This window comes from Egretta garzetta, unplaced genomic scaffold (assembly GCF_000687185.1).
Source record: "Egretta garzetta isolate BGI_Z169 unplaced genomic scaffold, ASM68718v1 scaffold114, whole genome shotgun sequence".
Lineage (NCBI taxonomy): Eukaryota > Metazoa > Chordata > Aves > Pelecaniformes > Ardeidae > Egretta > Egretta garzetta.
The window spans coordinates 663,130-679,283 of NW_009259317.1; the positions used below are offsets into that span (position 1 = coordinate 663,130).

Consider the following 16,154-nt stretch of genomic DNA (forward strand, 5'->3'; position numbering starts at 1 on the left):
TGGAAATAACCACAGACCTGGTTTTTGGAAGTCTGTTGTATAGCTGACATCCATCTGCAAATTAACTGATCAGGTAACCACTTCCAAAACAGGTCATGACTACACACCACCAAAAAAAAGAAACCAAAAAACCAACCCAAACCCCAAAAAACCTTACCTTTAAAAGCTGTGATGCAATTTTAGTTTTATTAATTTGAGCCTGACCTCTCTTCAGCTTTGACAACACCCACATCCTTTTAGTTTAAAGCATCTCGCATAATGAATATGCACCAGTTGCAGAAATATTCCTTAGGATAGCACCCACTAGCTGGTGAGTCAAAGCATCAGTGACAATTGGAAGCATTACTTTTTAATGATACCTACCATCAAACAACATCTATGTGAGAACTCTGAGGATGGCTCTGCTTCGCTAGTCATTACAGTCTTCGTTTCACTTTTATGATACGTTAGCAACAGCCTTACCCCCGCCCTTTCACATGGTAATAGTTTAGTTAAATACCATTCCTCATGGACATTTCTCTATACGTTTTCATATTCAAGTACACATTACTACTATAGCTATTGGCTTCAAAATAGGCAGGGAGAAAAAAAAAAACCCATATTTACTCCTGTGCAGCTTTTCCCATTCTGAAATGGCATCTCCTTTTTCATGTCACGTTACAACTGGGTTGTTTTCTGAGCTAGGGAGGGGAATTACCTTGACAGCATCTCCTGCAGCCTGCCTAAGGGCTGTCAGCAGATGGAGCTGCTCTGAGAGCTGCCTGCCTCTTCGCTGCCTAAGCTGAAAAGATGTACCATAAATGCTGATTAATAGAGATAATGAAAGATTAAGGAACTCCAAGCAAACCACCTTTTGTCTAGTTATTCGTTTGTTACACATAAATTGAAACAATGAAAGATTGAAAGCAACTAAAAATCTCTGTCTTCAGGAATTTCTCCATTAAGAGAAAAGACTTGAAAAGTGCCTTCTTCACTCGAAAATTAATGTGGATTAATTGATGCCCTGCAAGAATGCCAGCTTCCCACCCGGAGAAGGCATTTAAACACCTTTTACTAACTTCCTCGAGAACACTTGGTATGCTCTCTGATCCATTAGCAGTTTTGCCAGGTCAGATCATTGAGCTGATATTTAGAAAAAATGAAAGGTGTTGGCAAACCAGCAGAAATATTGCTCCTGCCTGTTTTAAATGCTCAGCAGAAGTTCAGTTTCAGGACCAGCTCACAAAACTGCAACACGGAATCTGTAACTGATGAAGTGATGAGAACAGACCCTTTGCCAAGCGGCAAGTACCTTATAAACCTCCTACCCTGTAGTTAGGGCTGTAATGAGGTTTCTCCTATCACTGTTTCTGAATATTTAACTCGAGCATATCCATTGACTTTAATTTGCAAGACTGGACCCAGCAATTAGGACCTGAAGAAACTAGTGGGAAGACAACGTATGTGAAGGAGGTGAGATTTAAGAAGAAAGGAATCTTTCACGGAGGATTTTTAAAGAGAAATTTGTAAAGATGTATTAAAAATTATATAATTCTTGGAGCATAATCATACCAAATAAATACCAAAAATATTTTGCAGTCAGTAATACACTCTCAAAATATTTTTGGACTTTCTAATTCATAATTACGTTCACAGAAAGTTTTGGACAACTAACCACTTACCTGCAGCTTCTGAATATATAGTTAAAAGCCATAAATTCTACTCCTCCTGTAAGCCAAGGAACATATAAAGTATCATATTTCTGCATTTCCCTGATTCTGACACTAAAGAGTAGATGGATGAGATTTCATTCCACCTTTTAATGTTTTTAAAGTGCTTTGCCACGTGACAAAGCACACACAAGAAGCGACTTCCCATCTGCAGAGAAAAAGCATGAGCGGTGCCTCCTACACAAGTGGGAACGAGGGAGCAATTTGCTACGAAGGGGAAGTTCACTGGCATTTTCAAGGAAGTTGAGAGGCAGTTGTGTGTGTTTGCGTGGCCATAAAAGAGAAGGGGGAAAAAAACACAGAGAAGGGAGAAGATGGATTATTTTGTACTGGAAGCATTCCAGTTGTCTGGAGTTTCTGCTCAGTTCACTTGAAACAAGAGGCTTTTCTCATGGCACTGATTTTCCTGCCTTGTAGAAATACAAAGGCATATCTGAATATAACAAAACAAGTTACTCAAAGTTTTCTGACCTTTAGAAATGTTTGCTTTGAGCCAAGTTTTGTGCCCAAGCCTGGGGCAATCTTTATTTTATGCAAACTGTTTTGTCAAATCTCAGAAGAACATATTGTGCAAATAACTATATTTAGAACGATCATTCTGTGAAGCACTCAACACCAGAACTGTAAATCACTTTGTGATCGTTTAAAGTTTATATGGTAGGTTTGTGACATGTTTACCTCTGTTGAGACGAGGTTCTCCAAACACTTTACAAAATCACTGGTAATAGTACTGGTCTTGAAATCCCAAATCTATCATTTTGGGGAGTACAGCTCAGACAAGAAATTACTTTTTCCCGAGCCAGTTCTAAAATAGATTATGTTGGCTGCACTTCTGTAAAAATGAGATCTGAGAAATCAAGGCATCAGCAAATCTTCCTCTATGTGGGATAAGCGGAATAAGTAACTGCAAATGGGACTTATCTGACTACTGATTAATACACTGTTCCTTGCTAAAAGTTGTCAATTACCATTTCTGATGGGAAAGAGAACGCGTATGTTAATCCTGACAAACTACAGATTTGAATAATCTGTTTAGCGACAGATCCAAGAAAATATCAGCTTTACTAAATTAAAGATACATCTCTTATTTAGGTTGGAGCTTATGGAAAGGACGTTATCTGTTCGACATTCCCCTTCTCTCAGCCACGTCTTCATGGGTTATTATGCAGAGAAATGCTATCAAATTAAATACATAAGCACTCTAAAGAGACTGTGTCACCCTTTGATTTCACCTTTGCTGTTGGTGGTCATAACCCGTGGACATATTTCTTTCTGCCAGTTGTTCAAATATACTTTCTCTTGCTGTAAGAAATTATTTCAGGCTTTTCACAAAGATATCTTTTAGTACAACAAGGAAAACCTGTATCCTCCAGACACAAAGCAATTCCTCTTAAAATGTTTACAGATGAAGGAATATAATCACCCTTTTCCACAATGTTGGGGCATACTAATACAGCCTAATAACTTACATGGGACCAAAACCACACTGAGATTTTACAAAGAGGAGCGTTGCAGTGCCTGGAGCATTCAACTCTGGGAGTGAACTTCACAGTTCCAGTTTAGATACCCAAGTGGAAAAAATGAAGAACCTATAAACTGGACACCTATCAGTGAAGGCAAAGGCAATTTACCCCCCACCAAACTGCATGTCACTGAACCTTGGCTGCTCCCTATAGCTGGTGATTACTTGCCTATCTATAAGTGATGATGAAGTCACAGAAAAAAAGGCAGGAATTAAATAAATTCAGATAAGCTTTATGCTTCTCTGGATGAGCTAGATTATGTGCTCACACAAGTTTATTCTTGATTTTAAAATAACTTAATCCAGTGCAACTTTTAAGAAGGTAGGCAGGCTCAAATTTCCAAAAGATAAATACCTTCTCAATATTGTAGCTTTATTCCTGTGAAACACTTGCATAGGGGAGTTTTCCAGTTTATATAACAATACTTTAAATCTATAGAGATTAATCTGATTTTCTATTCAGTTTTTCTCAAAGTATTCACATTTTTTTTAATACAAGTGAAGGAATAAATTAAAATAAGCTAATAGCACAAATACATCTATAATAACTTGAGTTGCTTGAAAGTTCCCTTAGCAGTCAGCCATTACAGTGGAGACCAGAAGAGACAAAAGTCCAGTGAAATGTAGAAGTTCCTCTTAGTTTTTAACAATATTTAAAGATCTCAATAACAAAATTGATTAAAAGCCTCCAGAATGCCAACAAAGCTATTCCATTTGGTGATACTTGCACATCAGTGTAAACCTGATTATTTCAGTGCCATATACTGTGGATGAATGGCAATGAGAGTGAGAATAAAATTTGGCTGTGTATGAAAAATTTCCATGTGAAGCTTGAAAATCTGAGCTTTTGCCAAGTATTTGCTACATCTTAAGCATGCTGCTCACTTCCAAGTGTTTCCTTTTTGCTTCATAAACACAGTTTACTATCTAGGGATCAAAATTGAATGGTGTCTCAAACATTTAAATCTCACATTTTAAGTATGATGGAAAAAAATGCCATGCCAGGAAAAGATGAGACCAACTGTAACATTATTCATTATTAGTATTAATTTGAAATATGAAGTCATCAAGCTTCTGAGGCAAAAATGGGAAACACAAACCCTTTGAAATTTCTCATCCCTTATGAGCAATCTTGTAATATTAGAACATATATCTTTTGTATAGAGGTTTTGAAACATCCCATTTAGATTTCTGCTATGGAAATCTAGAAGGTGATTTAATGAATCCACAGAACTGCAATAATTCTCTGTAAGTCTATAAACCTTCAAAGAAACACATATGAAAACAGCATGGCATCTATATAGATTGTTATTACTTTCATCCTGTTGAATTTTATAGGCCCTTTTAAAAAAGAGGTGGTATGTTATCACTTATTTAATAAGGCAAGCCAGTTACCTGATGACTGCATGGTAGCAGATGCAGCCCGTGCTTTTAGAGCTAAATAGGTGCAAGACTTCAAACAGCCACTCCCTGCCTCAGTTATTTCGGAAACCTCTGTCTGTGGTTTCCAGCCTACGAGCTAGGCAAAGCTTAATGAACAACTATAAGTGAACTTTATGTCTGGGGAGCTGAATGCTGCCTTTTGTTTTGAGACCTCTTCGGCCTGGGAGGAACACAATGGTAAATACCTTCAGCCAGTGTAGAACTCCTCTGGAGAGTCAGAAACATCTTAAATTAAGTCTGCATGACTGTTCTTGCTTCACTGGACTGGAAAAATGTGTCTATGACACTGTGATTAAAAAACAAATGCAGACACACTACAACCATTGCCTAACTGCCAAAGAACCAGTTTTGCAGAACTATCAGCAAAATTGTCCAGAAGCCAAATTGCTAAATACCAAGGAAACTTGTGCTCTCAAAATAGCTCAGGCTACTTGGTTCCATTAACTACTACATAATTAAAGACCCTGTTTGTGAAAAAAGATAAAATGAAACATTCTGGTCTTCTTTCCATTCCTCTTTTATTGTTCCCAGTAAGCAGAGTGGTAGTTAAACACGTAACAGTAGTCACTGGTTTTCTAAAACCCCATTCACAGTGCAACAGTCCAGTCCACAGAGGTGCAAGCCATTAGGCCCAATGGACATGATTTCTGTTTTGAATAAGAATTCTGAAGTGTTGGCATTTTTAACAATTCTTACGCTAAAATACTTTTTATTCTAAGTATGACGTATACCTGTGTTCCTCGCACATAACTGTTTCCTCTAGAGGTCTACTCATCATAAACAAAGAACCTATTTCAACAACCAGTTCTGAGATGGAGGATAAAAACTATTCAGCAGTATGAAATGACAGTAACCCTAATTTTAAACAAAGAATGAACCATATCTACTCAATTCCCTATTAAGTTTAAGAAAAGAAGAATTAAGGCATTTATTTATAAGAGATATATACCACAGACTGCATGGGAAGATACTGTATTTTGTATCTCCTGTTTCTGTGGCAAGTTGCAGGAGATCACAACCTAGATTTCTTCACCTCATCTAGAGGGGGGGGGGAAAAAAAAAAAAAAAAAAAATCACTGCTAGCACAGTGCTTCCAAACAGCCTTATCCAGCACTATTAAGGAAGGTTAGCACATGAGGCACAAACATTGTTTTTTTGAAACAGCTGAGCTTTTCATGAGTTTCCTAATTTAGGAAAGTTATGATTCTTTGCTCACTGAAGACAGTGGGAGCCTTTCCATTGATTTTAGTGGAGTTAGTCCAGGTCAGCTCTCACCAGGCTCAGCCTTCCTTCGTTAAGACATGTGGTGGTCAAAAGCCCAGGTGGTGTGACTGAAGATTTTATGTTGGTCTTATTGTTTGCATTTTAAATTAGAACAGAACATCATAAATCAAATAACCACTTAGATTTTGTCTGCATGTTTGGGTACTGTCAAACCCTAATGGAAGTTAGGAAAAACTTTTAAATCTGAAAGCAGGACTAAAGAAGTGAGTGCACCTGTACTTTACAGCCAAGGGATTTTCAGAACCTGTAGCTACAGGATGCTGACACATAGTGCTAAATATATCAGAGACAAAGCAGCAGGGCTTAATCTTAGACTTCAAGACATATCATAAAATATGCTTTCAAATGGGTCAGGTAGGATGCAAAGTCCAGAGTTTCCCCTGAAAGGAGAAAAGCTCAGTACTTTCTGAGATCTGATTATGTTTCTATGTTTCTCCATTTACAACTTTGCACCAAACTAAATTCAAGAGCTGATGGGTGGTTTTGGAACAAGACACCTGAGGTAAGCTACACTGCAATTTACTGGGAGGCTTCTCCCCAAGAACTGGCATCATATTAGCATCACAGCTAATTTACGGTTACGATGAACAAATCATGCTGACTATCCATCAGAATGGCTGGAATATTAGGAATATTAGGGTCAATTGCAACAAAGATCTTTAGAAGATCATACAGGAAAAACAAATACTCAGTCTCTCAGTGATTTAAAATTTAAGTGCATTGAGAATTTTTGCAGCACTTTGTAATTAGCGTGATGTGATTGCAAAATGATAACTGACCCAGTGATGTATCTAGAAGAGATAATGACAGAAAAGTTGTTAGACTGATAACATTACACTTTAATCATTGTATGTAACAGTAAGAAAATTTTATTCAGAGAAAGCTGACCATTATCTAGGACAAAAGTTTGCCCATTCAGCCCTCTAAGTAGATGCCATATCAGAGAACATTATAAAAGAAAATATAAAGTTCTCATGTGTGAGTTTTAAAATGTAAATACTTAATTAGGGAGCAGATTAAGGATTTCTTTTTGTCTAAAGTAACTCAGAGTGTTGGTATTTTGGAAAAAAAAAATCTATAGATGATTACTGGCAATGTTACTTGTCTTCTGGCCAAATTTGTAGAGTACATTTATGTTATGATTTAACTTTTCATATGCTTTTGCAATTTGCCTCATCTGTCAGAATTTGTCCATCTAAACAAACATGCACTTTAAGATAATAAAAAAACCCCTATGTGGACTCAAGTGAAAAGCTACATCACAAATACTGTTGTTCTGTTATTTTTGTTTTGCATTAATCAACCATTGTTTTTATCTACTGTCATTAGTTTTAATTTTATTTTGTTTATCATTAAGCATCACCTTCAAAGCAGAGATTCCAAAATGCTTCTTTCCATGAATATGTAGTTTGGTATATGTACTTGGCACTTCTACCGTGCCGTTGGGCTTCAAAGGGCTTTGCCTAGAGATTGTTTAGAATACATTAACAGTAACGTTGCAGCAGTAATGTCTTCAATGTAAGAAATACTCTTTACTTGTTTTAGGAACAATTCCCATGTCAGCACTGCCATTGCATTAGGTGAGAAGAATTTCTGATTATGCTTAGTATTTATCCTTCCTGCTCACATTTACAAAAGCAATGAAGTAAACAAATGATGTTTATAGATGGGAGGTTAGAACAAGTAGCTACAGAATCAAATCTTACAGCTGTAAGTAAACAGGAAAAGCTTTTCCCTGGAGAATTAGGCTGAAGCCATTATGTTTGAAACTTGCTCTGCTTTGCCAGCTTCAGCGTTAATCAAGCTTGAGCACAGAAGGATGCTGGAATTGCTATATTTTTTTTCCACACATTTTGGGTTTTGCTAACAGATACAAAAATAACTCCCGGTGAAACATGTGAGACACGCTAAGCTGTTTAACAATGCACTTGGTCTTTTTAAGAACTCGGTGCTTTGGAAAGGGTGAGCATGGGGCAGAATAGCAGAGAAAAACTTACGGCCATGTATTCATGGCAAATTTGCAGACACCCAATTCTACTTGATGGACTATGTTTTCAAGTTCAAAAGGTAAGATTGTATTTTCCATGCACATTTAAGATTATCTAGCAATAGTTCAAAAAGAGCCTCCCATCACTTTGGGCATGATAAATTGCTAGCCACCTCCTCTTATTGCAGTTCACTACATTGCCTCAAGCTCTTTCCCATATCACACACAGTATTTTATTTGGGTTTGGAAACCCAGCTAGGTGACAAAGGCACATAAGTTTTCAAAGATGAGTGGCTGTCACATATTGCCTACAATTTCCAGAAGTGGAAGAAATGCCTAAGTTGAGCTGGCCAGCAGGTTGTCTACACCCTGAGGTTAAGCAATAACACAGCAGTCTGAGACCTAGAGTCTGTTCCCAACTCTGCCTATGATCTTAATTTCAGGTCATTTCACTTCTCTGGGCCTCAGTTTTATGTTTATTATTTGGACACTGAGAGTATGGTGGAAGCAAAAGAGGAAGCAGATTTGAAGAAGGCACCATGAAGCCCATCTTTACGTGCCTGGGTTGGATGTGAAGAGTGATTACAGCACATCTGGAAACACATCTCTCACTGAGGATTCAGTTTAGTTTCAAATATTTATAATCATGTTTTGCTGTTACTGGGCATGCAGCGCATGAGCCAGGACTAATATTGCAAATCGTCTCAAAGATTACAACAATAAATATCTCTCTAGGAATGAAGTGGGGAATGACAGAACTTTACTCGTTAAAAGAGGAAAGGGACAGAATCACTACAATATACTTGAAGCAACTAGTTTCAGTATTTTCAGAGGCTGCTATCATGTTGGTCTCTTTTGCACGGATGCCTTTTACTTTTTGTTTCAAGGGCATTTAAAGACTTTTGTGAAGCAGCTCTCTTGGAATATCTTCGTGTGCTTTTTATGCTACTTGCTTTTCTGCTTGTTTCATTCACTGACATTTCGTAAAAGTGCTATTTCAGTAATTGCAGTTGTTGTTAATATTCAGCACACTTAGGGGCTTGTATTGAACAGCTGGACTTTGGATTTTCTTACATTTAAGAGTACCTGTTTCTTTTCAAACTGCAGTATTACGGTTTTCAGTAGTGTGTTTTTTACTTTTATTTTTTCTTCAGTATTGTCCTTTCCATCACAGAAAGAACTACTGTCCATGGCAGATTTTTGATTTGTATTTACTTATGTTATAATACTGGTTCATTCATAAGATATATGCAAGTCTTCACTATAACATTTTTCTGTAGGCTTAATATAGTGCTTTATCATTACTGAAGAAATCATTAGTAAAGCAGTTGCTTTGCCTAGCTGTGTTTGAGATACATGCATTAAAAAAAAAATAATTCTGAATTCCTTTGAGGGTATACACTGATTTTTTCCCTCCCCACACTTGTTGGGTTGAATGTTGTAGACTGGCGGCCTCAAAGCTCTTATGCAAATTTATGCAAGATGAAAGTGTGCAAGAATTTAGAAGCTGAGCTACTTAATTAGAGTACCTTGTGGATAAGATTAAAATTTCCAATGGTACTGCATGCATCAATTACTACACTGGAATAATTTAATTTTGAATTGCTTTTCTGTAACCAGGAGCAATGACTTCAACTGAAAACCTGTTGTAAATTTTAAAAATGGGTAGAAAGAACCAGATATGACTGCTGGCATGAGGCAGGCCTACTAAAGTTGTCCTGGGAAACTGCAGCAAAAAAACCCCTACCCAAACCCCTGGATAGTTTCTTTGTCTTGGGAGCAAATCAGCGAGGCTTCCTTTCTTGGATTTTAAGCAAGATGAATGGCCACAAAACAGAGCTGTCCCACAAAGATCCCCACGCTTACTACAGTGTAGAGGCATTACAGAAAAACTCATCGGGACATTCCATACTCTCAGGGAAGGAAGCAACTCTTCCTTTACTCAAACAAAGTTTGACCGCAACACCAGTTTTTGAGAAAGCATCACTGCTGAATGTAACATTAATGTGTTATACATGGCATGGATTTCTAAATGAGATCAGGGGGTCAATGCATGAGAAAACCACTAACAGTGCAGGTTTCCCAGTCAGGCAATACAATGACTCCTCATCTTTTGTAATTCAGGCTTTCACAAATTGAGGCTAACTCATTCTTGAATTACTGTACCCAGAAGAGGATTCAATATCGCAGCCGTAGGATATACTGTCTTGTATATCCCATTACAAAGCTGGGTAAGACTTAATTGCCATTTGATTAAGCTATGCACTTTCAGAAAGTCCTTGCATGATAGGGTACTATACAGAAATGGAACATGGTTAAACCAACTGTTTATGGTGCTTGGACTTCTTAAACATAAGAGGGCACCACCATCAGCAATTTCTGCCACTGTAGCATAAGACAATTACAGAAGAATAGAACAAGAGCCAATTTTGTTCAGGATTTTGTTTACTGGCAATGGGAAGTATGCTTATGGCATCAGCAAATGACATAAAACTGGACAAAGCTGCATGTCCGTTAGAGGGGATTAGAATTAAAGATGACTTTCATATGGAGCAAGATGCTGAAATTTGATAGGTACAAGAAATACATGTACACATAGGTACAAAAATCAGCTTCACAGATACACAATGAGAAGAACTATTTTCAAAACTTCATTGACTTTGCTGAGAATACTGGCGGAAAAAAAAAACCAACCAACTTTACAGAGCTTGGAAGTTTCACCTGTTATTTTAATTCTTTTTTTTTTTCTTTTTTTTGTTTTCTTCCTGCCCACCCACCCTTTCCCCCAGATCCGATGGCAGCGTGCCTGGCTGGGACAGGCAAGCAGCTCACCTGCTTGGCTCTGGGGAGCTGGAGGCAGCGCGGGAGGCAGGGCACCGTACGTCTGGCTGCCCTCCATGGCCACAGGCAAGCTCCTAGGGAATAGGGAGTCTAGTTTCCCCATCTGCCATGCATCAGCAACTCTGGGGAGTAGCTCTGAAACTATCCAGGCTGTCAGTAATCTGAAAATACCAGTAAATAAAATGTGCTAGGGCTGATTTTCTCTCCCTGGGGTCATAGCTCGCAACCAAATGGCTAAGCTCTCTTCTCAGAAAACACAGGGAGGCCTTTCCCAGACTGTCCCAGGTCTGTGCCACCCTCTGAGCTGTGTCCAGGCACTGTGTGAGAGATGCTGCTCGGTACAGGCTAAAGCTGTGCCAGGGCCACACTCACAGATAAGCAGCGTGGACAGGTAAGTGCCAGTGCAAAGCCCACGCCCTGGCTCTACGCAGTTTGCAGCAGGGGTAAGGCCTACAAACCAAGTCAAGTTCACGGCTGCTGTCCGGGGTGGCCAGGACTGACAAGGATCACAACAGCAGGCAGCAGTGACTTGGCTATGTGTGTTCCCTGGGATTTTGACATTTCCAAACCCCAAAGCCTGGTAGCAGTGCAGCTTGCACAGCACACTCACGCAGTCACCTTTTTTTCTCCCAAATTAAGACACAAATGATTTCTGAAAAACCTTGAAAATTCATCTCAATTATGTTTCTGAGCCAGCTTTAAAAATCACATTAAGCTTTATATAAACTTACATAAATTTCTATGTTGGCACATACATCTACCTCTCCTCAGCAGAGATCTTTGCTAGATCACGTACACCTATTTGTACACATCAGAATTACACACGCAAACGAGTTCAAAGCAGGGATGAAATTGGACAAACTGATACCATACACAAACAAAAATGTCATCCATCCTTCTTTCCTAGCAAATGGCTTGTGGGGTGGCTTTATTAGCTGAGCCAAAGACCTGCTGTATCCTCTGCAAAACATTTAACTTTCCAATTCCTAACACTCTGCGGCTCTCTAGTTGGTGTGAGCACGGCATGGGGGCTTTCAGTAACTGCAGGTGCTAGACACAAAGAGAAGCCTCAGCCACGTACCACAGTTGTCTTCATCGGCCCGGTTCCCGCAGTCATCCTCACCGTTACAGTGAAGTTGTTGGGGCAAACACTTTGTGATATTGCCACACGGAAAGTAGCCCAGGGGGCACCTGACCCCAGCTCCAGACACGTGATCTTCCAAAGAGTCATGGATGACTAAATAGAAAGAGAAAGAATATGCTTACTTTAAGATGCATACTTAATGTCTAAGGATCTTTGAGGTTATGCTCTTATAAATACTCATTTGCATTTGAATGTGAATGTCAAGTGATAAATACATATTAGTTCATTGGGCGTGCAATTACAGTAGTACATTAAGCACCTGTTAACTTGGCAAAACCATTTATATCATCAGCTAATTAAAATTTGCTTTGATATAAAGCAGCCAGGTAATTCCTCCCCACGCATCCTAGTAATAAGATGGAAATGCTAATCATACAAGTCAAATGACCTAAGGACACTATTTCAAAGGATTTTTTTGCTTTGCACTAGAAATTAATTTATTATAGCACTATACCAGATAAGCTATGCAGATATGGATTATATTAATTTGTGCTGAAATTTTAGACCCAGATAGATAAGTCCTTTTATACACGTCAGAATTACATATTTTTAAATGTATTCTAATTTTAAAGCAATTACTAGATGTAAACTGATCAAGGATCAAAGAACAAGGAAAGAAAGATCAAATCTGTGACATGGTTTTGCTGAAGAATGAGCAAGATGACATAAAGGTGCCATCATGAATCTTCTGGAAGAGTTGTCAGCCTGGTCCAAAAAATTTGGAGCTATTTTTCAGAATCTATCAGTCTCGAGTTTAGACACACAGATGCTGTTCTGCTAAGCCCATGCTTTATGGGAAGCAATTTCATTGAATACCAGAACTTCATTCAAGCAGTGCTGAGGGGAAAGTCGAGGGATGCTGATGAGGGACAGCCAGGGCAGCTGGAGGACTCTACCTGTCCTCTGTACTACAGCAGCTCCGATTACCCACATTTGCAGATGCATGATGCCTTACCAGTCCCTCCAGTGCACCTGAGGGACAAATTCTGCCACCACCACTTTTTCCAGAGTAAATGCCATAGATCTGCCGCTTTTGTAATGGACTGCAGGGTGCCAACTTTGATTTCTTGTCGTACAAGATCAACTTCTTCCCGGGAGCATGCTATGGAGAGGGTTTTAAATTACTCTAGAATTAAATTTGTTCAGTCTCCAATATATCAGAAATGGAGAAAAGCGTCACCAGCACAGAGCGTTACCTAGAACTCTTCACCCTCCCAAAGCTTCAGTAAACCTACCCGGTGAAGTATCATTCTGCAAGGGCCTGCTAATTAAATTTTTGAAGTACTTTTCCTGAAAGGAATATAACTTCCTCATCATAGCTAGCATTTGACTTGGGGGATGTTGTCACAAAAGAAAAGATAAAAATTCCAATACAAATTATATTTTAAGTTTCATTGCTGTTTCGGAGCACTTGAAATACTCTATACAAACATCACTAACTGTGATGTGATGCTTGTTCAGATAGTAAATTGCCACTTCTGAAACACACAACCGTTTTTCCAGGCTATTTTAGTATGGCAAAGTATAAATCTTTTACACAACTTTCTCAGATTAACAAGGAATATGTTATTATACAACAGCTATTTTTTGTCCTTATTTTTCTTCTGGACTAAGGGAATCACCTGAAATTGAATCAAGTACGTCAGATTCATAAGGAATCTCTTCTGGGAGAATTTTCACAGGTTAAACCCTTGACAATGTTTACAACGGTGGATAATTGAAATGCAGGAGCAGTATCTGGAGGAAATCGAGATAAATATTCTGTTATTCCTATATGCACAGAATTATCTTTGCTGTCAAAAGCATGCTATATAGAAAGTCATATATTCCAGCTAACAATCACATGATTTTGAAAAGTCGATTTGCTTTTATCCACAACTGTATAACCTATGCAATTACTCGAAGAGACTTTTGCCTTAATTCTTTATCCCTCTTATGTATAGGTACCAAAAATGAGGCCATATTCCAATCCCAGGGTGAATTCACACTTGCATATTGTTCATAAACCTCTCTGCTGTTCTGTGCTTGTATTCAGAACATTATGTTTAACCTGTTCCACCCAGAATCGAGTAACAAAAAAAATCTCACGCACGCTTAGTGTTAAGCAAACAGAATACATGTAGTACTTGGTGTCTAAAGTGTCTTCCTGCAAAAAGTTAGAAATCACAGAGAGCTGAGGTTCCCTTCAGTGCAGTTATCTGTCACAAGCCGAGTAACTACTGAAACACCTGGTAAAAGACAACAATATGGGAAAATGTATTGTAAATGAAAAAAAAAACAACCCCCACCAAGCAACCCCTTACATTTTGTTAAGCCTTTTACCCTACGCACCAGAAGCATATTCAGACTGAGCTGAACTTTGTGCTCAAAGGGGCTGATCTCCACGCAGCTGAAATTCCAAATGATGGCATTTAATCTTCTCAGAGTACCATTCAATGGATTTTCATAGCATTTTCCAGAAATGATTATTAACTAGTCACATAGTATTAATCCCTAAACTAATTAATGAATTCACTGTCACAGTTTAGAAAACATTCTTTGTAAAAGAGTACATAATCCCTCGCTGTGTTTAATTACTTGAATTATCTGTAAATTTATAGCCTTGATGATATCTCTTCTGAATCTCCACATTATTCATTTTGTGCGATGTCACATTACCCTGGCGTGTAAATATCTGCCTGGGAAAGAAGATAAGAAGGCATCAACACTTAACAACTTCATCCTAGTCGAATCATTGAAAGCACTGGTCCTTGTCCATTGGCTTTTTAACGTCACTTTGTTTATGCAAAAAAAAAAAAAGACAGACGTTTGGAGCCTGTGGATTGCAGGAGATTTATGAATGCAACACCCCCGCCAACCCTCTGAGGAAATAGTTGGCAAAGCTGACAAAGGTAGACAGGAGGTAAGACAGCAAAATCTATTGTAAAATTCTAATATTAATATTAATATTATTAATGATTTATTATTATTTAATATTTAATATATAATTATTATTTAATATTAATAATAATATTAAAACAATTTTCTTTTGGATTAAGGAAATTAAAATGGTGTCTTTTGTGTGAGGAAAATGGATAAAGATAGCACTGCAACAAGCAACAAAAAAAATCTGCTTCTTATTTTGCAAATACAAACTTTACTGACACTGGAGTTTATCATGCCAAGATAAAGATCTATCATGCTGTCATTGTGATGCAGTATTAAAGGTGTTGACTTTTCTATCTGTTATTGATTTTCCACTCCGAAAAAAATTGAACCACTCTTCTAGTGTCTTGTTTCATTGTCCTTTTTTTTAAGCAACTAAACCTGCTGATGGAATGGCTCTAAAAATATTGATTAATGATTATTTCATCGCATCCTGTCACTGGCTGTTTCACATTGGTGTTAAATAAAGAAAAAGAAAAATGTTATTTTGTACTCCTTTTATTAATCCATAGGTTATGTCTCTGTTCCATATATGTACCAAGCTTCCGAGGTACGCCTATTGTTTTATAGGTTCTCATTCACAGCTCATACAGGATAGAACATCTCAGCTTTGCTTTTACCCCTAAGCTAGCATTGTAAAAGCATGAGACCCTCTGTAAGACCAAAGTAGTACCACTAGCAAACCATATAAACAATCAACTTGAACACTAATATGGCTTGATTAATATAAATTATTTGTGCTTTATAATGAGTAAGTTTGGGTCAATATCGTTATCTTGCACAGTCAACAGAAAAATCCCCACGATGTCCAATGTGAGATATGGCAAATGTAGACTGATAGATAAAGGAAGACTAAAAATGTTTAAGCTGTGTGTAAAGAATTGAGCTACAAAGGTAGAAACTAGAGAAAAGGTGGCACTCAGGACAGATTTGTTTGGGCCTCAGTTATGAAGATGAAAAGTATAAATCTGTGACAGATTTGATTATGTCAGAAGGTTTGCTTTTACAGATACTCCAAGTGAAAAAAAAAAATCTCTTTTTTGTATACCTCATACAGAAAATGATCTCCTGCTTTCTGGTGACATAATTTCAGCTATACTGTTTTGGCTACATTTTAGTTATACTGTACCCGCAACAATTTTTTTTTTCCCTCACAATGATCAGAGTAAATATTAAAATATTTGCAATGTTTCTAGAACAAATAGAAAAGAAATAGGTGAACTGGTATCAGCACAAATGGCAAAACCACAAACAAGCATCTTTCTGACAAGATGTTTGCCATCTCAATACAGAATAATG

At 37.9% G+C, this 16,154-nt stretch overlaps 1 protein-coding gene across 1 annotated transcript in view; it reads right to left on the reverse strand.

Moving 5' to 3' along the window:
• RXFP1 (relaxin family peptide receptor 1) overlaps nt 1-16,154 on the reverse strand; it is a 48,973-nt gene that overhangs the window by 18,650 nt on the left and 14,169 nt on the right. Inside the window, exons 2-3 of the mRNA XM_035892033.1 lie at nt 14,023-14,076; nt 11,868-12,023 (exon numbers count right to left, since the gene is read on the reverse strand). Coding sequence (XP_035747926.1) covers nt 11,868-12,023; nt 14,023-14,076 — 210 coding nt within the window. The remainder of the gene's footprint in view (nt 1-11,867; nt 12,024-14,022; nt 14,077-16,154) is intronic.